Raw genomic sequence first — 23521 nt, forward strand, 5'->3', positions numbered from 1 at the left:
GTTCTGTTGGACTACAACTCCCATCACCCATCTGCCCATGCTGACGTCCAACACATCTGGAGGGCTCCAGGTTAGGGAAGGCTTTTTAGACAAATTCACGGACACAGAGCGGCCTCAGGCTGTGGGGCAGCAAATTGGCCCGCCGCCTCCTCCAGTGGGTGCTCCAGAGTCCTGCCAGATGCTCTGCCACTGTGGCATTTGCTGTCCCCTGTGCAGGGGGTCTGGGACACTCCTCCCATGCCTGGCTCTGAGGAAGGACTCCCTCAGAGCCAGGCAGTTTGGCCTGGCTGGCTCTCTGAAGAGCTGTACCCGCTGCAGCTCCTGGCAGCAAAGGTGTGTTCGTGGGGGTGGGGGGGCTGTGGCAAAGGGAAGGGGGCACCGTGCTCTCTTGCCTCAGGTGGTGGGAGAGCTCGCGCCGGGGCTGTTCCCAAGTGTCAGAGGGCAACATCCAACGTAAGTCCTACGTAAGAGTCGACCCATTGAAATGAATGGGAGTTAACTTAGCCATGACTGATTTAAGTACCATTCATTTCGGTGGATCTACTCTAAGTGAAAGTTATGTTGGATTTTACCCAGAGGCAACTGCCCCCCCCCCCCCCATACAGCTTTCGGAATAGCAATTCTCTCTGTGTGTGTTTCTCTGTCCCCCGCCTACCCTCACGCTGCCGTTCCGCTCATTCCCGCTGCTAAGATGGCCTGCGGATTGCTTGGCATCAACCACGGGCCGAGTCCAGCCCGGGTATCTCTCTCCCACCCACCCCACGCCCAATACCCCGAGCATCATTCAGCCCTGCCTCTCGCTAAAGGTGCAAAGCCGTGACGCGATAATGAGATCACTTTGAAAACGCTGATTGGCCCGGAAGAAAATCTCCCGCTCCCCACTCCATGCCCTGCCCGGCAGCTTGGCAGCCTGCCTGCGCCGCGCCGCGCCTGCGCGCTGTTCCGGCTTGGCTACAGCCCTTCTTAACACCCAGGGATCGCTGCTGGGCTACTTTTGGGGAATCCGGACGGGCGCGAGCATCGCTCTCTCTTGCACGGCCGAGCCTTCAGATTGCTTCCTCTGGTCTTTCGCAGCAGCGACTTTGCTTCTTTCTCCCTCGCTGCCCAGTTATTTGGACTCCAAGCGGTAAGGATCTCTAAAGAGCGGCTAGCTCTCCCCTTCCTTTCTCCTTGCAATCGCGAAACATCTTTCCTGTGGTGGGGTCGTGTGAGTTCGGACACTCCCGGAAATGTTTTTTTTTTTTGCATATATGCTGCTACATGAGGAGTAGTGGTTCGAGTGGATGTAAAAACAAACGTGTCTTCCCTCTCGCCCGCGTAACCTTGTGCAAACTTTGAAAGAGGTTTACGGGTGCCGCCTGGTGTGCAGGAACTCAAGTCCAAGCCCTCATTACGAACTCGCAGCGCAAACCTGGACATGTCTACTGAGCAGTAAGTCCCATTGAGTTCAATGGGGTTTGCTCCTAGGTAACTGTGATTAGGATTGCAAGACAGCCAGAACTTAAATACAGGTAGCCCAATATGTTCAACGTTATGTTAATATATTGAGGGGGTTATAAATCAATCAACTAATAATAATGAGAAATTAAAAGTGTTAAATATTAATACAATAAAAATCATAGAATAGTAGGGTTGGAAGGGGCCTACAAGGCCATCGAGTCCAACCCCCTGCTCAATGCAGGAATCCAAGTCAGAGCATCCCTGACAGATGGCGGTCCAGCCTCGTCTTGAACGCCTCCAGTGTGGGAGAGTCCACTACCTCCCTAGGGAATTGGTTCCATTGTCGTATTGCTCTAACAGTCAGGAAGTTTTTCCTGATGTTCAGCCGGAATCTGGCTTCCTGTAACTTGAGCCCATTATTCCGTGTCCTACACTCTGGGATGATCAAGAAGAGATCCTGGCCTTCCTCTCTGTGACAACCTTTCAAGTACTTGAAGAGCACTATCATATGTCCCCTCAGTCTTCTCAAGGCTAAACATGCCCAGTTCTTTCAGTCTCTCCTCATAGGGCTTTGTTTCCAGTCCCCTGATCATCTTTGTTGCCCTCCTCTGAACCCTCTCCAGTTTGTCTGCATCCTTCTTAAAGTGTGGTGCCCAGAACTGGACACAGTACTCCAGACGAGGCCTAACCAATGCTGGTAGAGGGGAACTAGTACTTCCCGGGATTTGGAAGCTATGCTTCTATGAATGCAGCCCAAAAGAGCATTTGCCTTTTTTGCAGCCACATCACATTGTTGGCTCATATTCAGCTTGTGATCGACAACAATTCCAAGATCTTTCTCGCTTGTAGTGTTTTTGAGCCACGTATCCCCCATCTTGTAACTGTGCATTTGGTTTCTTTTTCCTAGGTGCAGAACTTGGCATTTATCCCGATTAAATGTCCTTCTGTTGTTTTCTGCCCAGCACTCCAGTCTATCCAGATCACTTTGAATTTTGTTTCTGTCTTCCAAAGTATTAGCTATCCTGCCCAATTTTGTGTCATCTGCAAATTTGATCTGCATTCCCTGCACCTCCTCCTCCAAGTCATTAATAAAAATGTTGAAGAGCACTGGGCCCAGGACTGAGCCCTGCAGTACCCCACTCGTTACCTCTCCCCAATTTGAGAAGGTCCCATTGATAAGCACTCTTTGACTCCGATTCTGTAGCCAACTGTGGATCCACCGGATCGTTGTTTCATCTAGCCCACTTTGAGCTAGTTTGCTCATCAGGATATCATGGGGCACTTTGTTGAAAGCTTTGCTGAAGTCGAGGTATATGATGTGGACCGTGGGAATGCTGTAGACAAGGGAGGTTACTTGATCAAAAAATGAGATCAGATTCATCTGGCAGGACTTGTTTTTGACAAATCCATGTTGGCTTCGAGTAATCACTGCATTGTTTTCAAGGTGCTTCCAGATGGATTACTTTATCATCTGCTCCAGAATTTTCCCTGGGATTGATGTCAGACTGACTGGTCTGTAGTTCCCAGGTTCCTCCTTTTTACCCTTTTTGAAGATAGGGACAACATTAGCCCTCCTCCAGTCATCTGGCACTTCACCCATCCTCCATGATTTCTCAAAGAGAATAGACAGCAGTTCTGAGAGTTCTTCTGCCAGTTCTTTTATTACTGTAGGATGCAGTTCACCTGGCCCTGGAGATTTGAACTCATTCAAAGTAATTAGGTGTTCCTTGACCATATGCCTATCGATGTCAAGCTGCAATCCTGCCCCTTCAGCCTGTATTTCGCCTTTGCCAGGGGGGTCATAGACCCTCTTTTGGGAGAAGACTGAGCCAAAGTAGGAATTGAGCACCTCTGCCTTTTCTTTGTCATCTGTTATCGTTTTGCCATCCTTATTTAATAGCTGAACAACCATTTCTTTCCTGTCTTTTGCTATGCACGTAGCTAAAGAAAGCCTTTTTGTTGTTTTTAGCATCCCTCACTAACCGCAGCTCATTCTCAGCTTTAGCCTTCCTGACACCATCCCTGTGATTCTGTGCTGCCTGTACTCTTCCTTTGTAGCTTGGCCTTTCTTCCACTTCCTATATGTGTCCTTTTTTGTTTTCAGGTCATCCCTAAGCTTTTTGTGAAACCACATTGGCTTCTTCTGTTGTCTTCCACCTTTTCTTCTTTTTGGAATTGTTTGTAATTGTGCCTTGAGAATTTCCTTTTTTTAAAAGCTCCCAGCCATCTTGGACTCCTTTTCTCATTAGCGTCACTTGCCATGGGACCTTACTGATCATTGTTCTGAGTTTATTAAAATCAGCTTTCCTAAAATCCAGGGTACACGTTCGACTACACTCGGATTTTGCTTCCCTTAGAACCAAGAACTCAAGTACAACATGGTCGCTTTCCCCCAGAGTTCCTATAACTGCTACTTTATCCATGAAGTCATCTCTGTTGGTTAGGATCAAGTCAAGGATAGCTGATCCTCTAGTTCCTTCCTCTACTTTCTGTAGGAGGCAGTTATCCGCCACACAAATCAGAAATTTCCTGGAGGGGCCATGTTTTGCAGAATTTGTATCCCAACAAATATTGGGGAAATTGAAGTCCCCCATTACTACTACATCATGCTTCCTTAAAACATTGGCTATTTGCTTTTCAAAAGTTTCATCCTCATCTTCTCCTTGGTTGGGTGGTTGGTACTAGACTCCGACCACCAGGTTCCTTTTATTCTTTGCTCCATTTATTTTGATCCAGATGCTCTTGATGGGGCTACCAAGCTCATCCTCCTGTATTTCTGTACAGAGATATGTATTTTTCACATATAGTGCAACCCCACCTCCCTTTCTGTTCCTCCTGTTCTTTTTGAACAAGTTATATCCTTCAATTGCTGTATTCCAGTCATGAGAGTCATCCCACCAAGTCTCAGTTATACCTATCAAGTCATAATTTCCCTCCTGTATTAAGAGTTCAAGTTCGTTCTATTTGTTTCCCATACTCTGGGCATTAGTATATAGACATCAAAGACCATGTGCTTCATAGTCTGGCTTTCTTCCTACATGTGTCTGAAGACTATTATTGGGCGCTATCAGAGCTGTTCTCTCCGTTGCAGTGCATGCGCCTACGTCCATTGTTACCTCCAACATTACATCTCCCTTCCCCATAGGATTCAGTTTAAAGCCCTCCTGATGAAGTTCTTCATGCTATGGCCAAACACATTCTTCCCATCCTTTGTGAGGTACAACCTGTCCCTTGCCAACAGCCCATCTTCCAGGAAGTATAGCCCGTGGTCCCAGAATCCAAATCTCTCTCGTCGGCACCACCTTTCTAGCCAGTCATTCACCCAGAGTATTTTTCGTTCCCTTTCTATCCCTCTTCTAACTACTGGAAGGATGGATGAGAAAACTATCTGGGCCCCAAAGTTCTTGAGTTTCCTTCCCAAAACTTCAAAGTCTGACGTGATTTCTTCGTAGTTCCGCTTGGTGGTATCATTTGTTCCCACATGGATGAGAAGAAAGGGATACCTGTCAGTGGGCTTTATGAGTGCAGGCAACCTTTCAGTCACGTCTCTAATCTGTCCTCCTGGGAGACAACATACCTGGCGAGTCCACGGGTCTTCACAACATACTTGGGTCTCGATCCCACGCAGCAAGGAGTCTCCCACTACTACCACTCTTCTCTTCTTGTTGTTGTAGGCCTGGGTTTCATCGCCTCTGTTTGACTGACCTTCAGCCTCTTGCTCACTCTCATGTAGGTTCCCCTGTGATTCTTCCTCTGCAGGCTGTCCTCCAGTCTCATCCGCAAGTACCTGGAATCGGTTCCACAGCTTCACTGCTTCCACTGGTGCAGAGTGGTGTCTAGTTCTTCTTCTCCTAACTGTCACCCTTTTCCAAGGAGTATCCTCTACTCCATTTTACTTCACCTCAGCATTTCCCACTGCCTCATCTTGCTGTTGCTCTTCAAGCTTCTGGTCTTCACTTTGCTGCTGTAGTTCCACCATTCTGTCCAAGAACTCTTCATGTTCTCTTATTCCCCGCCGGGTCGACAGTTGCCGCTCCAGTCCACTTACTTTTTCTTCCAGCAGCGTGATCAACTTGCACTTGTTGCAGGTGTAGGCCATGTTGTTCTCCGGCAAGAAAACAAACATTGCACACACCTTGCAGGTCACCACCACTGGAGAGTCTTGTCCTTCCATAGCCTCTTTCCCTTTTTGTGTCGAGCTTTGTGATTGTTCTAGACTAGCCTGTGCCTGCTCCTCTACTCAGTAGAGGTTAAAAGCAGAGTCCCACTGGTGTGGAAGTGTGTGTTACAAGACAAATAAATGAAAAAAAGTTAGTAAAAAAATAAAAAAATAAAAAAAAATGTTAGGGGCCTCCCCCTTGACCTCCCCTGCCGAACTCCCCTGGCCAACTCCTGTTTGCTCCCCCTGTCCGCTCGCTCTGGTCGCTCGCTCTCTGGGAGTTTGCTTGCTTCTGTAGTCCCTGAACCAGCTGGAGCAGCTTGCTCTGATAATTTCATAACCTTTAAAATCACACCTATCAGTTCTTTGCACTCACCAAGCAGAACCCTAGAAGGTGGGAGCAGGTTTTCTTTCTTTCTGGGCAATCATACAATCATAGAAGAGTAGGGTTGGAAGGGGCCTATAAGACCATCGAGTCCAACCCTCTGCTCAATGCAGGAATCCAAGTCAGAGTATCCCTGACAGATGGCTGTCCAGCCTCATCTTGGGGTAGAATACTGACTGCTTTTCCTTACATTTATACATGTAAAAGAGGTTTTGTTGCTTATTCGTTCAGTCACTTCCTACTCTTCGTGACTTCGTGGACCAGCCCACACCATCGCCACCCCCAGCTCCCCCAGGGTCGAGTCCGTCACCTCCAGAATTTCATCCATCCATCTAGCCCTTGGTCAGCCCCTCTTCCGTTTGCCTTCCACTTTCCCTAGCATCAGCATCTTCTCCAGGGTATCCTGTCTTCTCATTATGTGGCCAAAGTACTTCAGTTTTGCCTTTAAGATCATTCCCTTAAGTGAGCAGTCTGGCTTTATTTCCTGGAGTATGGACTGGTTTGGTCTTCTTACAGTCCAAGGCACTCTCAGAATTTTCCTCCAACACCACAGTTCAAAAGCATCTATCTTCCTTCGCTCAGCCTTCCGTATGGTCCAGCTCTCGCAGCCATAGGTTACTACGGGGAATACCATTGCTTTAACTATGAGGGTAGATCCTCCTTTTTTTATGAAGGCAGAAAATGATGCTTTCTACAGAGCATGAACACGCACATATGGCTACAGCCCTGAGTTAGCTCCTCTGAGGCTTCAGTCCTGCACACAGTAACGTAAGAGAAAGCCCCACTAAACAGAAGAGAGACTGTTAATTTCTAAGGATTGTATCCAATATTAGTCCTACTTAGGGTAGACCCATTGAAATTAATGGGACTTAAGTTAGACTAACATTGGATACAGTGCTGTGTAAATGCACATTGGATTATGCTGTTAATTCCTGGACATTAATTTCTATAGTAATGGGAGTTCAGATGGAAGTTTTTGGCCTGTTGGGACCATAGAACCTCCTCCCTCTGCTGTGCCTTTGGTCAGAATCAGAGACAGAGAGCCCCAATATCATGTGCTTTCTTTCCAGACAAGGTTAAGGAGAGGCATGTTCACCCTGGGATCTGCTGCCTGCTTGCAACCTGCCCCTCACTTTTGTCAGTTATAGTTTTTGGTCTATAGTTGGCGTGTGCCAAAAGCTGCAACACCAAAATGTTATAATAGCAGCAGCAGCCTATCTACGCTACAACTTTTGTTCGTATCAGTGTACGATATGACTGCAGGTGTAGTATATCAATTCAGACTTCTGGGGTGGGGATTCAGCATGGTCCAGTATCCCCCTCTTCCATTAAGCATGGCGTGCGTACCTAGTACACAGGCCCATTGCATTCTTTATTTGAACAGTTGGTGTACAGAGCCAATGAGCTAGCCAGAGATATATGTGCTTCTGAGGAATAATCGCATCTTGTTTAGAGCAGGGGAAGGAAAGACTGCGACCCTCAAGATTTGATAGCCACCAGTTTGGATGGTTTAAAAGGGGACTAGACACATTTATGGAGGATAAGGCAATCAGTGGCTACTAGTCACGATTAGGGATGTGTGAACCCCCAATGTCCGGTCTGGGGGGCGGGTCTGTTGTGAGGAAATCCGGCCCTCTAGGGGCTCAGCGGATTTCCCCAGAGCCCTGTCGCATTCTCCAGATTTCATGTGGTTTGTTTTTGTCTTTAAACAGGCAGCCGCAATTAGTGTATCTTGGGCAAATTACAGCCATAATTAGTGTATTTTACACCGCTTGCAGCCATAAAGTGCTTAGTTATACATAAATTGCAGCTGCAATTTATGTATAACTAAGCACTTCATGGCGGCAAATGGAAGAGCTGGTCTGCTGAGGACTCCGCAGGTCGGATTCTCAGGGATCCGACCACACTGAGGTTCATAACGGATTCCTCCAGCATCCCTAGTCCTGGTGGCTATATGCTATCTCCAATATCAGAGGCAGTATGCCTATGCACGCCAGTTGCTGGGGAACACAAGTCGGAGAAGGTGCTCTTGCACTCATGTCCTGCTTGTGGGCTTCCCACAGGCAGCTGGTTGGCCAGTGTTCAAACAGAATGCTAAACTAGATAGGCCTTTGATCTGATCCAGCATGGCGCTTCTTATGACATCCATGTTTCTAGTATAGTCAAGTATTTTCTTGTTTCACACAAGTAGTCTATATTTTTTTAATCCGTTCTGTTTAATATTCATGTTTTGGTGCACCAGCAAATACAGATTACATATTGTGTAAATGTTTTGCACCTCAGCTTTTCTTCCGTGCACCACATACTCTGCAGTCATCAGGATTCTTTCTTTACATTTCTTTTGTCTTTAGGCTTCATCTCATGGACTTGGTTTTTCTCCACTGTGTGTGCGTGTGTGTGAGTGTGTGTGTGTGCACGCGCGCATGTCATCCACAGACTTCCCAGTTCACTTCATGCATCTGATAAAGTAGGGGGTTCTTGCCCGTGAATGCTCATGCCACAATTAAGCTGGCTAATATTTAAAATGCCACACATTTCTTTGTCTTTTTCTCCCCTAGGACTGCATTGTTTTGTCTTGTCAGCAAAATGTAAGACAATGAGTCAAGCTAAAGACGATGAGCCAACAGATAACAAGGAGAAGACTGAGCTATATCCCTTTGGCTGCAGCGTGAGTGATTCACAATGAAAAAGTGCCAGCCGGTTTCGCAATACTTTGCGCTTCTGTTATCTTTCTTTTCTTTTAAAACATCTTTTCTTTAGAAAAGGATAAACAACATTTATTTGGGAAATACAACAAAACAAAAACAGGTAGATACTAAATTCATCAAAGAGACTTGTACCATTAATGGCTAAAATAGAGAACTATTACTGATTTCTTGAAAAAGCTGACAAAAATTCATAAGAAAGAAAAAAAACTAATAACTATAATGAGAAAACTGACAATATTTCCAGTGTCAGATTTTCATTAGGAAACCTATTATGCCAATAATTAACACACTTTCCCTAGTGCTTTTTGAACACTATCATGTGATCCTGCCCCCCCACAAGTTTTTAGAATTGCTGTTAGCTGTTGCATAAATATGGCATTCATCAAGTAAGGGTATTCTTGAGTATTTCTAACATGCAGCTATTGGCATAAGTGTTCCAGCTACCATTTATTAAAACCTTATTCCCTTTCTTAACAGTTACCCACTAAATTGGATAAGAACATCATCAGCATTACATTCACCTGTAATTGCTTGAATCCTTGTTCTTACTTTTCTCCAAACATTTTGTATCGGTTTACAGTTCCACCAAATGTGGAGAAAATCTTCAGTAGTGGCAAGGCAATGTCACCAATGACCATGAACCGAAGGGTACATTTAATGTATACACAAGCTAGTGTATGGTACTATTGATGGAGAAATCTTATAAAAATGTCCCCTATTGTCATGTTAGCAAATAGCTTATTTCCTTCAGTACAGGGAATTTGACACACAGATCTTAAGTTTGTATTTTTTCCCCTCATAATAGTTGTCCTTGCATTTTATTGCCAGGATATCCAGCGATTCATAATTTTTACTCAAAACCCCTTCTGACTTGTCATGTTTATCATCTCAAAAGGGGCTAAGGGAAAATGGGTTGGACCCAAACTTTGTCATCCTTAGAGTAGACCCTTAAACACGAGATCATGTTTAACTTGTTTGTTCACTTATTGAAGCGGGTCTTCTCCATGTATGACAAAGTCTGGATCCAGTCCTATATATCAGGAATGGGGAGTCCTCTGGAGTTTGCCAGACAGCCATACACCCTTTCCCCCAGCCACCAATTGTTCGGTGGTTTCCTGGCTTTTGTGTAATTTTTCCCCATTCTGGAAGGTTGAAATCCCTCTCCTAAGGCTTAGTTACTGGCAGTAAGTTCTTGAAGGTACAATATGCTGGTATTTTTGGCCCTACCCTTATTGTCTTCACACATACACCCCTGTGGAATGCAGCCCTCAGTCTGAAAGAGGTTCTCCACCCCATTATATACATTATGTTGTCTTTGAATCTTATTAATTAAATTACAAATCTGCAGATATTGTAACCTAGATGGGTCTTGGTCTGCCATTCCATTCCATGAACATCCTGGACCTTCCTTCTTTGAACAGATTTGAAATTCTAGTCTTCTAGAAATAATTGAATGAGAAACTCATTTTACAGCCACAAAAACCTTATTTTATTTAGTTATTTTAAATGGTTATTAGGCCGCCTTTAAGGATGGAACACTTGCAACAATATAGGAGAAAGCCCTAGTAATAAAAGGACTGCAAAACCTATCCAACCTTTAAAATTAGCTTCCCTAACCTGGTTCTGTTTTATGTGTGCCCTATTTCACTGCAAATTGTACAATAGAAACCATTCTTTCAAAGGAATAAAGGCCCAACTTAATTCTGGGAGTTTTATATTTCCATACAATCTTATTCAGTAATACTTGAATCTGATTCAATTCAAACATATTTTGGCACGTTGAGAAAGTAGAAAAGAAACTTAGATAGAATATTCATTTTTATTGCAGCAATCTTTCCATACTAAGGGCACAATTCTATGCATGTTTAGACAGAAAAAAAGTCCTACAACTCTCAGCAGTCCCCAGCCAGCTGTCTAAACATGCATAGGATTGCGCCCTAAGATAGCTTTTATTTAGACCATTCCAACAGTTGCCACACTTTGAAATAAGTAACTATATTATCTCAAACTAGGTTTTAGAAGCCTCTGAAAGAAGTATTTGATGCCCCAAGTCTTCCATCTTGCTTTGCCGTAATCTGAGGATACTCCTATAACTAAAGGTGCAGTCCTATCGATTGCACCCTCGAAGATCGGAAGCCCCCAGCCTTGGAGGCATCTGATCATCCAATGCAGGGCAGGAAGAATGACAGAGGCAATCTTCACTTCCCCGTCCTCCTGCCCTGCAGATTTCTAGACGACCTTTTAGCTCGTCTAGCGAGGGCGCTTCAGAAGCAGAGAGGAGGAGTCTGGAAGAGGCTCGGGATGACTTGTATCCTAGCCTCACTAGTCACCTTCCCTCCCTGCCCACAGGAATGGAGAATTCCAACCTCAGAGAGGCAGCCGGCACAGTTCTCTCCATGCCAGCTGCAAGGGGGAGCGGGGCGGAGAGCACTGTCTCCGACCTTGGAAGGATTTTTCGAGCAATCCTATCCCTGGAATACTCTCCAAGGGGTCATAGGATTGCTTTCTAAGGCATTCAGTCTTAAAAGCTCCAACTTAACGTGGTTATACTTATGTGCAGCTATTCCACCCCAACCCCCCAATGTTGTAAGGTCTCATTTAACATAGGTACTAAGATTCTTGGCCTACTTAGGGAGAAAAAAAAGGTCATCTCCATAGAAAACTATCTTACACGATCGATTCTCTCCACCTCCAGCAGAATGGGTTGGATCCAGACATATCCCTCTGTGAATAGAAGGGCTCCTTCTGAGGGAACCAGGATTGAATAGAGGCTTCCTGCAGCCCCCAGTACTCATCAGAGCAGCTTTTCAGAGGGTATGGAGGCTGCAGCAAAAAGGAGGAATTGGCAAAAAACGCTTTTCCACCCCTTTCCTCCAGTGCCAGCAGAACCCCACTGAGCACGTCGGGAGGGAGGGAGGGAGGGAGATCTAGTCCAATGAAGTTAGCCAATCACTCTATACATATATTCAGTTACAAAGGTAAAATTAGATAGCTCTGACTTACAGCTCTTCCAAGGAGTATTATTTCAGATTTCTGCCCTCCAGAACAGAGTTTTGTTTTTTAGCAATGTGCAGCCACGAGGAGTCAAGCAAAAGGTGATGAGCCAACAGGTAGCAGTGAGAAGAATGAGTTATTTTCCTTCAGCTGCAATGTGAGTGATTCACAATGAAAAAGTGATAAGCAATTCTGCAATATTTTCTACTTCTTGAATCTTTTTTATCTTTTGTTTTATAAAATGTTTTATAAAAGTGGAGAAGAAGAATGGCTGAGATGCTTTTTAAATAATAAATAACAATGCCATCATAAGCTTTCTAATATGTATTGTTTCTAGAACAGGCTTTCTCCTATATAATCTCTGAAATAGCATGGTTGTCATTATCTTATATCTATGTATTGTTTTACATTAAAGCCACTGAAAGAAGTACTGGCCGTGTTCGGATATGATAAACCAGGATTCTGGCCAATCCTGGCTTATTGTGAATATGCTACATGCTGGTACACACAGTCCATTTGCTCCCTTCTTGGCTTATGAATCCTGGTTTGTAAAGGGCTCAACAAACCAGGAACCTGGGTATGGATGTCATGGTAAGGTTGTTCTTATTTCTGGCTCGCTTATGGGAGGAGCCAAGCAAAATTTAGCATTTACCAGCACACAGCTCATTCACAGCTTATTGTTCTATGTGAACATAGCCAATGAATCAAATCCTTAGTACTCTGGATCTGAGATACCTTTAGGACTGCCTCTTCCATACAAACTTATCCATTCACTGAGATCTTCTGTCAAGGTGCTGCTGTGTGCAACCTCATTATCAGATGTATGGTGAGTGACCATGGACAGCAGAGCCTTTTCAACAGTGGCACAAGAGCTGTGGAACTCCCGTACGTTCCATTAGGTACTAGGCAAAAGAGAGGTTCTCTTTCAGAGGCTCGCTGAGTGACTACTGCGGCTGATGTTTCTGATTTCATTGCCTATGCTAATTTTGTTGTGCCTTATTGGTTTCATTGATATGTGTGTGTTTTATTATGTGTTGTAGTTTTCAATTGTTGTTAAACTTCTGTAGATCCATAGATCAAATACTAGGGTACCAATATTTTATTATTTGACAAGAGTGGCAAGAGTGTTGGACTAAAAGCTGGGAGATCCGGGTTCTAGTCCCCACTTGGCCATGGAAGCTCACTGGGTGACTTTGGGCCAGTCAGAGACTCTCAGCCCAACCCACCTAACAGGGTTGTTGTTGTGAGGATAAAATGGAGAGGAGGAGGATAATGTAAGCCGCCTTGGGTTCCTTGCAAGAGGAAAAAAGGCGGGGTGTAAATGCAATAAATAAATAAATACATAAAATTATATTACTACATGCTTCTGATGTGGTGTCTTTTTCTGTGCAGGTATCAGAACTGGTACTGGCCCTCGCAAACTTTAAACATGGGCATGAGAAGCATTCCGATGGGATGGCTTTTATGGAATCTCATGCATCCCTTTTCCATACTATTCATTCAATCATAAAGTCGTATAGGAAGACTGCAGAATTTGATAAAGACATACTCTTGGAGGTCAAGGAACCTGATCACACTTGGCTCGGTGTGCCTCAGAAGGAAGGTGTTGTAAATGAAGATCTTGATTCAGCGAAAGACACACCAGAAGACAAAGACGCCTGTGCACCTGTGCATCCTAAAGAGACCTGCACACCTGTACATTCCAAATACCCATATGTGTCAAAAAGCAAAAGTACTATTTTTAGAATGCGAAAGAAATATGATCTTGCAGAACTGCCACCAGCATACATGCTTCCTTACTTGGTTCTGATTAAGAATTGCATTCCCTTGCCAGTTTCCATCATCCAAAGGCAATGTCTCACAGGAGATATATTGTGCAGGATACAGTATTTTACACTGAGGCACGAAAAAAAGAAACTGCCATCTGAGCTTGTACCAGCAAAACCACCCATTGCTAAATTGCAACCAACAAAAGGTTGGCAAATTGTACTCAAATGCAAGTAGGAATGAATACGGCTGTTAGAAGCCAGTAGTACTCTCAACCCAGCAAGCTGAGTGAGATTAAGTGAAAGAATGGTGGCTCAAGTGGTTCACTGTTCACAAAAGAGTGAAATTGGGGAGGCAGTCTAAAGCATGCCTACCAGAAAGTAGGTCCTTTTTGAAGTTGGTGAGACCTACTCATGAGGTCTCCCTGCCTGAGCTGACGGAGGTGGTCTTGGACTTGGTGTTGAGGACCCCTAGGATGATGGTCCTGGGGGATCTCAACTTCCATGCCGAGGCCGCTGTATCCGGGGCGGCTCAGGACTTCATGGCCGCCATGACAACCATGGGGCTGTCCCAACATGTTATTGGCCCAACGCATATAAAAGGACACACGCTTGATCTGGTTTTCTCGACTGGGCAGGAGGATGGTGATCTGAAAGTGGAGGAATTAACATCTGTCCCTTTGTCATGGTCAGATCACTTCCTGCTGAGGTTTAGACTTCTGGCGGCCTTTCCCCTCTGCAAGGGTGGGGGACCTATTAAAATGGTCCGCCCCCGGAGATTAATGGATTCCGACGGATTCCAGAGGGCTCTGGGGGATTTTCCTGCTGGTATGGCTGGTGCTCCTGTCGAAGCCCAGGTCGCTTTGTGGAATGCAGAGATGACTCGGGCGGTTGACACGATCGTGCCCAAGTGCCCTCTCCCTCTGAGCAGAGCCCGGCCAGCTCCTTGGTATACACCTGAGCTGAGGGCAATGAAGCAAGAGGGGAGACGGCTAGAACGCAGGTGAAGGAAAACTCGTGCTGAGTCTGACCAAGCACAGGTAAGAGCCCACTATCGAGCCTACTCTGTGGCGGTGAGGGTAGCAAAGAGGCAGTTCTTTTCCACCAGCATTGCATCTTCTCAGTGTCGTCCAGCGGAGCTTTTCCGAGTGGTTCGCGGCCTGTTACATTCTGGGCCAGGGAGAGAGATGGTGGAACCCTCGGTAGCACGCTGTGACAAGTTTGCGCGGCACTTTGAGGATAAAGTCGCTCAGATTCATCATGAATTGGACACCACCATTAATGCAGTTCCATTGGTAGAGGCGTTCAGAGCACCGTCTGGTCCAGTTTTATTGGATGAGTTTCAGTTACTGAGGCCTGAGGATGCGGACAAGGTGCTTGGCCAAGTCCGATCGAAAACTTGTGTGCTTGACCCTTGCCCTTCATGGCTTATTAAATCAAACAAGGAGGGGTTGTCCGGCTGGGTCCAGGAGATTGTAAATTCCTCCTTGAGAGAGGGAGTGGTGCCTGCCACTTTAAAAGAGGCAGTAATTAGACCACTCCTGAAAAAGCCTAACCTGAACCCAGAGGATGTTAACAATTATAGGCCAGTGGCCAACATCCCCTTCCTGGGCAAGGTGCTTGAGCGGGTGGTTGTAGGACAGCTCCAGGCACTGTTGAATGAAACGGATTATCTAGATCCATTTTAGTCGGGCTTCAGGCCTGGTTTTGGAACGGAAACTGCCTTGGTCACCCTGTGGGATGACCTCTGCCAGGAGAGGGACAGGGGGAGTGCGACCCTGTTGATTCTCCTGGACCTCTCAGCGGCTTTCGATACCATCGACCATGGTATCCTTCTGGATAGGTTGTCTGGGTTAGGAGTTGGAGGCACTGCACTACAGTGGTACCGCTCCTACTTGGATGGCCGATTCCAGAAGGTGGTGCTGGGGGATTATTGCTCTGTGCCATGGCAATTGTGCCATGGGGTTCCACAGGGCTCTATTTTATCCCCCATGCTGTTTAACATCTACATGAAACCGCGGGGGGGGGGGGTTATCCGGAGGTGTGGGCTGAGGTGCCATCAATATGCAGATGACACCCAGCTCTACCTCTCTTTCTCATCAAAACCAGGTGAGGCAGTGGCTGTTCTGAATCAGTGCCTGGGCACGGTAATGGACTGGATGAGGGCCAATAAACTGAAACTCAATCCAGACAAGACGGAGGTACTGTTAGTGGGTGGTTCGTCCGCCCGGCTAGGTGATATTCAACCTGTTCTGGAGGGGGTTGCACTCCCCCTAAAGGATCAGGTTCGTAGTTTGGGGGTGCTCTTGGATCCAGAACTGTCACTTGAGGCACAGGTGAACTCAGTGGCACGGAGCACTTTTTATCAGCTTAGGCTGGTATACCAACTACGCCCTTATCTGGACAGAGATAGCCTAGCTACAGTTATCCATGCTCTGATAACTTCTCGTCTGGATTACTGCAATGCGTTATACATGGGGCTGCCTCTGAAAACGGTCCGGAAACTTCAGCTGGTCCAAAATAGGGCAGCAAGATTGTTAACAGGGACTGGCCTGCGAGCTCATATTACGCCAGTACTTTTCCAGCTGCACTGGCTGCCAGTCCATTTCTGGGCCCGATTCAAAGTGCTGGTGTTAACATTCAAAGCCCTTAACGGCTTGGGGCCAGGTTACCTGAAGGATCGCCTCCTCCCATATGTGCCTGCCCGGACCTTAAGATCATCATCAGCGGCCCTTCTCCATGAGCCCCTGCCAAAGGAAGTGAAGTGGGTGGCTACTAAGAGGAGGGCTTTTTCTGCTGTGGCACCCCGGCTCTGGAATGAGCTCCCTAGTGAGGGTCGCCTGGCGCCTACATTGTATTCCTTTCAGCGCCAGGTGAAGACCTTTTTATTTTCCCAGGCATTTTAGCATTTTAGCTTTCTAAATTTTTATCTTTGCTGTTTTAAATCTGTATTTTAAACTCCTGCACTGCTGCTAGATTTTATTGTGGTTGTATTGTTATATTGTGGTTTTAATATTCTATATATTTTAAATTGTTTTATTGTGTGTTTGGTTTTAATTTTTGTGAACCGCCCAGAGAGCTTCGGCTATTGGGTGGTATAGAAATTAAATAAATAAATAAACAAACAAACATGTTTAGGAGTGAGTTATCAGAGAGGTTCAAGGCGAAATAAAAGGAGCAGTTCCTGACTGGGACAGTTGCGTTCTGCAATTTGGTAGCATGAAGGAAGTTGGAAATAAATATTAATTTATGCAAAGTATTAATGCCAGAGGAAATGAGTCTGCCACAGCCAGGAAAAATACTCAGTGGCTAGCAATGTAATCCATAATCGCTTCAAGTCCATGCGTTTGTGATGCAATTTAGGTACCTTTTAAATACAGATACATGAGTCCTATTCAGGCATTCCAAAAGTGATGAGACTCAACACACAAGTTGTAGTCCAAAATATATGGAGAGCACCAGGGTGGGGAAACCTGTTTTTATCTGTTGAACCTCCAGTTGTTCCTTTTAAGTATCTCCATTTGTATCTATCAAGACAGCTTCAGGCAGTTCCAAAGCTTGTACATAATTAAAGAATTACCCCATTTGCTTTGCAAAGCTTGTTCCTGTTCCCACTGAACTTACGAAGTCCCAGTAGCATTAAGGATCAGTTGTTTCCAAAAACTGTATCATCTGCTCAGGCCAACAGATGACTGGCATCCACAACTCTAAATCACAATTAGCCTTTTTTGTGTGTTGAGTGCTGTTCCTTCTCCCCCCGCCCGCCCTTTAGTATAATATAATGCGCAGTGCAATGTTTTCATGTGATGTTCTTTGTCATTTTTAGAAGCAAAGTATGTAACATTCGACAGTCTGAGGGATCTCCAGTGGAAGATATATAGAGGCCTGTTGAAACGGAAACCTAAAACAACAGGAACGTGGAGAGAAGCAACGTGTCTTGCAACTGAAGCGGTATCCATCCCCAACGTTGGGGAATACATCCTCCCGTTGATACCTAAAGACTGGATCATTGACGACTCACTCAAGTTTAATGAGAAAATGAAACAGCTGCTTTTACAGAATGACTCTCATTCGCGGACAAAGAGGAATGCCTGACATTCTGGAGAAAATCCAACTAAAGTGCATTAAACAGCTTGCAGTGTTGGGTATGTAGTGAGATGCTTAATGCAGGCAAAGTGCTTATTAGCATCTGTGTACATTTTGGCATCTGCCCTAGACCAAACCTAATTTTTTCTGTTGTAGCCTTTTATGCTGATTTTCTGTTGACGCTTCTCTCTTGGGCTACCTGATCGCTTCTTCGTGTACTGCAATCTCTTAACGCTGATGATCTCATCTCATTGAATTCTAGATTATTTTGTGTGAGGCTGCAGCCACCTTAAATGTATCTGCAACCAAGGAGAGTTCTCTCTCCTGAGTTCCCTTCCAGAGAATCGGATGGCTGACAACTTGTCCAGCTGACTCAAAGCACTCTCAGTCAGTACTTCCATGACTTGTCCCCCCTCTTTTTTCCAGCTAGCCTTTGGCTCTGAATGTATTGGTGTTCATCAGTCAGTAAAAGTAAAGAGGGAAGAAGCACCGTGGACTAACGACAAAGAAGGGGGAGGCAGGCCCCAGTGCTTCAAAAAGCAAAATGTATTGTGCTCCATATGTTTCAGAATGTCTCCTTCTTCAGGAGCAATATTTTGTAGGAGTAGCGTGTGTAAGCATCCAGAGAAAATAATTACTGTTCATTTTAGAATAAGAGACTGAACAGCTTTCAACAGCTCCTGAAGAAGGAGACATTCCGAAACGCATAGAGCACAATAAATTCTGCTTTTTCCACCACCAAAGCTTGCCTCCCCCTTCTTTGACATTCATCAGCCAGTGACAGCGCCAGGGGAAAAAAAACATATTGAGCAGGGCACAGAAAGAGCCGAGGGCCAAATTCCATTTTGGATAATCTGGGGAGGGGGGGCTGCATTATAGTGGTTTGTTGGCGTAACAGGAGTGTCCTGATTGGTTCTGTATAATGGTGATATGTGGTTGCTGTTATGTTTTTAAGCAATAAGCTTGGTAGAAATAGTATATGTCGTTTGGAAGAGACAGGTGTCATAACTTTGGCTTTCATGTTTTAATGACAGCACGTAATAATTGTGTTGCTGGTGGTCTGAAAAACCAGAAACATATTAATTAATGTTGCACTATAATCTTGAAGTTTCAGTGTTTAACATTTAATTCTCCTTTCCTGATCAAAAAGAGTTCAATCAGCCCTTGATGTATTTTATTTAGTCTTTGAGAACTATGCAGATTTTTCTTTTAAAGTGTTGGTGCTTAAGGCTGTCATCCTAAGTGCACCTACCTTGGAGTAAGACCCTTTGAACTCAGTGGGGCTTACTGCTGCGTAGATATGTATAGGATTGTGCTATTATCTAATCTGCAGTGTAAGGCAAAAAAAATGTAAAAGAACAGGTGCCAGGGACAAATACAATGAAAAAGCATAAATAAATTAACCTATACCTAAACCTACAAATCTAACATTATAAGGAACAGAATGCCCACCTCTTATGCTACAGGGGATAATAAATCAAATTGCATTATCAGCTGTATGTAACTGGCCAGCAGATGGCAGCAGCCATTTTACAGATTTTAATCCTATTAGGGCGCAATCCTAACTAAATAGATGGCCGCCTCTGAACTCAGAGGCGGCCGCCTATCCTAAGCAAGGCAGGAGAGGAAGCTGTCTAGTGTCCAGTGGCAGGGGGGCTGACTGGGAGAGGAAGCTGCTGTACGACACATTGGATGTGTTGTATGCGCAGCTCCGCTCTCCCCGCCGCGGAACGCCACCACCCCCTGGAACACCCCTTTCCAGTTGCCCTGTGCTCGTCTTCTGAGCGCAGAGGATGGGGCTTCTCCACGCTGCCTCGGAGGCAGCGCGGAGCCCTCTAGACAGTGTCTAGTGGCCATAGGATTGCTCCCTTAAGGACTTGAATTAGGACAGTGTTGGAGGCTGTGGCTGCGCCAGTGCTCAGCCTGATCATGTGCAGTTAGCTGCCTAAAGCCATTGAGGTGAACGGGTTGGATCCAGACTTAGCGATACTTCAAGCAGACCCACTGAAATCATTGGGACCTAAGTTAGTCATGACCAACTTAAGTCCTATTAGTGTCAGTGGGTCTGTTCTAAGTATGACCAAGTCTGGATCCAGCCCAGTGGGTTTAGACAGACCGAGCTGCACAGGATTGGACTAGAAGCAAACTATGGAGAATGCCACACTGATGCAGCAACTCACGATACCGCAGCTCTACCCGCAAAGCCTTGCGTCGCTCAGAGACGATGAAGAGGAGCCATGGCAGAGACAGGAGGGACAGGCAAGTAGTAGAGCAATCACATTAGATGCGCCAAACATTAGTTGTGCACAAAACAGAAGCATTAACTTGAAAGCATGAGTTCCAAATCTTACGGCCCATCTGAATAGGCTGCTGCGCTGCTACTTCAGCTTAACAAATGTCATTTTAAGTCCTTCCCGCTTTTTAACTTTGTGGTTAAAAAGCGGTTTTTTGTGGTTTTAATGTTCTATATATTTTAAATTGTTTTATTGTGTGTTGTTTGGTTTTAATTTTTGTGAACCGCCCAGAGAGCTTCGGCTATTGGGCGGTATAGAAATGAAATAAATAATAATAATAATAAATAATAATAATTAACTCCTGTACATTTTTGGCCGAGAGAGGAGCAAGCAGGAGGCAACAGTGGAAGATGAAACTGAGAAAGAAGAATGGTGGCCGCATCATCTTTCGGTGCTGCAGAGCTGTTAAAGAGACAGGCGAGAACACTGGGCAGCCCAAGTTTTCACAGCCGTTGCTTGACAATGGATGCAATGGGCTTTGGGCCTCCAGCCCTTAGTGGGCTGAAATATACCTTCACAGAAACAATCCTGTTTAGAATTAGGCACACAGATGACAACTGCTACAGCCGCATCCATTTATATGCTGGGCCAGTGCCAGAGTCCAGTGGGCCATTGGCATATTGCTGGCAATGTGCCTGTCTCTGCCACAGCTCCCTGGCGGCTGCAAAAGCCGCCGCTCACTGCCACCACAAAAGTCCAGCTGTCCAAGCTGCCTACCTGACAACTAAGGCCCTTTGCCCACCAGCTGCCCAAGCCCACTGCCTGCCCACGCCCTGGAGCCCCCCTCCCACTGCCCCCCCACTTACCCAGCCAACGTTCCCTCTGAGGTTTCTTTTACCTGATGGGGGGTGGCAACTCCTCCTCCTCCTTGGCCGGCCTACTGGCAAAGCTCTGCAGGATCCAGCTGGCCAAGTTTGCAGGCCCCGCGGCATGCAATCAGGTTTGGGTTTTTTTACTTACATTTTGAGTAGCAGCAATCTGAACCACCCTGTGCCCTCTTTGGCTATGTCACCCCCAAAGGTGTTGGTTTTGACCTTTAAAACCCTATACGGTTCTGGCCCAGCCTATCTCAAGGAGCGCCTCCAGCAATACCAGACAGGCTGCTCAACAAGATCAGCCTCGGATGGCCTTCTCTCTGTCCCATCAGCCAGGACAGCTAGGCTGGTGAGGACGAGGGAAAGGGCCTTCTCTGTGGTGACCCCCACTCTGGAACTCCCTCCCTAGGGAACTCCACCATGCCCCTCTTTAATGAGCTTCCGCCGCACATTAAAAACATGGTTGTTCAGGCAGGCATTTGGGGTGGGTTAGGGTATTTTTAGACATACGATGTTTTAATGTGGAATTTTATGTTTTAAACTGTTGTATTATTGTACATTGCCCAGAGTGGCTGGGTGACCAGTCACTATTTATTTATTATTTATTAATAAATAAATAAAGGCAGCATCTGATTGGTTCAGGTCATTGCTGCTCAAAATGTAAGTTAAAAAAATTCTTTAGAATGAGGTGCTGTGGGGCCTGCAAGCTGGGCCCCACTGTTTCCTTTTGTTGTCCAGGTTGGTGAGTGAGGAGGAAGATGGCAGCAGGCCTTACGAGCAGGGATGGACCCTTCTGAGCCTCTGGGCCTTTGGCTGTTGCTCACCCAGGCGAGCCCCTGGCACCAGGCCTGAGCATATGTGATGTCCCAGAAGAGTTTACAGAAGATGCGACACCTCAATAACCACACTTGAGTATACATGCTTACTAATATCATTTCATTCTACATCGTTTTTGAACTGCAGCAGACTTGTTAATTTTAATGAGCTAAGCATATGCTTTTAGAAATAATGCTGCTTTATATTGGTGAAAAACTCTTTTGGCTGGACTAAAAGGCAATACACGTTTCTCTCTCATCAAAAGCGACATCTGTTAGTAGGCTTGACTTTCATTTCAAACTGAAGTGAAGCTAGCTGCCAAACTGCCTTTAAAGTGAGGGGGTGCTCCTTTGGCATTGATCACACACACACAAAAGCACCCATTAAGAAAAATGAACTAGCAGGCAAGGCATCAATTCATGTTTATGCTTTAAAACTGGACAAACTCCTTATATAGAATTCAGTCAAATGTATAATGTCATATTAAAGTCTGGAAAGAACAATTCTGCAGGGAACAGCTGATAGATACAGGCTGGTTCCATGCTCTTCCTTTTAAATGTTTTATGAAATAGTTCCATTCATAGAATTAAACTCTGAGTTACGCTCAAAATCCATCCTCTTTATATTCTGGCGACATTCTTCTTCTGCATGTAATCACCATTAATGAAACATTTAAAAAGGAGGTGGGAGGGTTACACAATGTTTGTATCCCAAGAACATTTTGCCCATCCTATATACGAGTAGTGAACTCATTCTCCAAGTGTGTATCCTTCTGTAGCCAAAACAGCATAATCTATGCACATGAAGGAGGTATCAGCAGGCTTGGGGGACCTCCAAGGTTTGCAGAAGTATAAACAAAAAATGTCAAGGGGGAAAACCTTAACTCCAAAACATCCCAATTAGAACTGGCCATGTTCAGTGGGTATGGAATGTTGATTGACTTGGGATGGAGACTGGAAAACTGGGGTGCGGTTTATGGGATGGAGTATTCTGGAAATGGGCATGGCTGCCTTCTGGCATGGCAGGTATTCTGAACATAAGCACTCCATACTGCAGCATTTTGTTGCAGGTCCTATTTGTTTAAGGTGTGGTTTGAAAGTCTGAGCATTCTTGAGGGAGCTTATCTATATAATTTCAGGCTGTCCTCAGCATGCACTTTTCATTTCGAGGTGCCTATTAAGCTCTGCCACTCTTTGTTCCTCTGTTGTTTGAAAACTGCAGGATAACAATGTCACAATCCAAACATCTTGCTGGTTTGAACTCCTCTTTATTTCTTGGCTGGTTCCAGCTCCTCATTTTGTACCATATTTTATTGGATTGGCTTTGCATTGTATTATCATGTCAGCTTTTGCACTGTTGTGTTTTTAGATCTTTGTCTTTTATTGTATTATTGTTTTATTGTAAATAAGAGGCAGACTATCCCGGAATCAGCCAACTCTGGGGTCTGTTTTGAAAGCCTAAGGAGGTGTTTGGACGATCACGTAGGGGGAAGAAGCCATCATGGCTTCTCCTCCAGCTCCTGCATGTGCCGCATGCACGACCACCATTTGCATTATTCCCTGTGCTGTAGCGCAGGTTAGCATGTTGTCCAAACTCTACTGCACATCATAGGTTGTAGGGTGGGTACAAAGCCACCCCTGCTGCATGCCAGCTTTGGACAACATGCCAACCTACGCTGCAGCTCAGGGAGTAATGCAATTGGCAGTTGCGCACGCAGCACGCGTGGGCGGAGAAGCCACAATGGCTTCTTCCCCCTACGCAATTGTCGGAACCCAGTCTGTATGTGACCTCCTCTTATCAACACAACTGGAGTCAGTTGTGTTAGAGTTCTCTCTTAGAAGTGTCCAGTTGCCAGCTGTTGGCTTTCTACTATTTCAAGCAAAGCTAGTATGCAGAGATGCAAGATACTCCTTAAGCTATTCTGCAGTACTGAGATCATCCAAACAATGCAGTGACATCAGCAAACCAATCTAGTAGTGACAGCCAGCTGGCATAGCTAGTTCAGCGGAACAATGTATGAATCCTAATCAATGAGTTCACAAATGCTCAGCAACGTAT

At 45.4% G+C, this 23521-nt stretch overlaps 2 protein-coding genes across 4 annotated transcripts in view; both read left to right on the forward strand.

Moving 5' to 3' along the window:
* The first annotated feature begins 851 nt into the window (after positions 1-851).
* Positions 852-20094, forward strand: LOC146352495 (uncharacterized). 3 transcript variants are annotated; one of them, XM_084834186.1, is made up of 5 exons: positions 858-1126; positions 8543-8652; positions 11757-11843; positions 13079-13381; positions 17279-17378. In XM_084834186.1, exons 1-5 carry the CDS (start codon positions 886-888, stop codon positions 17291-17293), a joined length of 756 nt encoding a protein of 251 aa, XP_084690312.1. In that variant the 5' UTR covers positions 858-885; the 3' UTR covers positions 17294-17378. The 3 variants fall into 3 exon arrangements, with proteins under 3 accessions (XP_084690311.1, XP_084690312.1, XP_084690310.1); XM_084834184.1 differs by having other exon boundaries at positions 862-1126; positions 13079-13661; positions 17279-20094; XM_084834185.1 differs by lacking the exon at positions 11757-11843 and having other exon boundaries at positions 852-1126; positions 13079-13661; positions 17279-18695.
* A 1390-nt stretch (positions 20095-21484) lies between these two features.
* Positions 21485-23521, forward strand: part of GOLM1 (golgi membrane protein 1) — a 56948-nt gene continuing 54911 nt past the window's right edge. Inside the window, exon 1 of the mRNA XM_084834173.1 lies at positions 21485-21559. The gene's annotated coding sequence lies outside the window, so the exon portion shown is untranslated. The remainder of the gene's footprint in view (positions 21560-23521) is intronic.

Source organism: Heloderma suspectum, chromosome 2, assembly GCF_057233095.1.
Source record: "Heloderma suspectum isolate Gila_16-S chromosome 2, 16-S_ref, whole genome shotgun sequence".
NCBI classification, from domain to species: Eukaryota; Metazoa; Chordata; class Lepidosauria; order Squamata; family Helodermatidae; genus Heloderma; species Heloderma suspectum.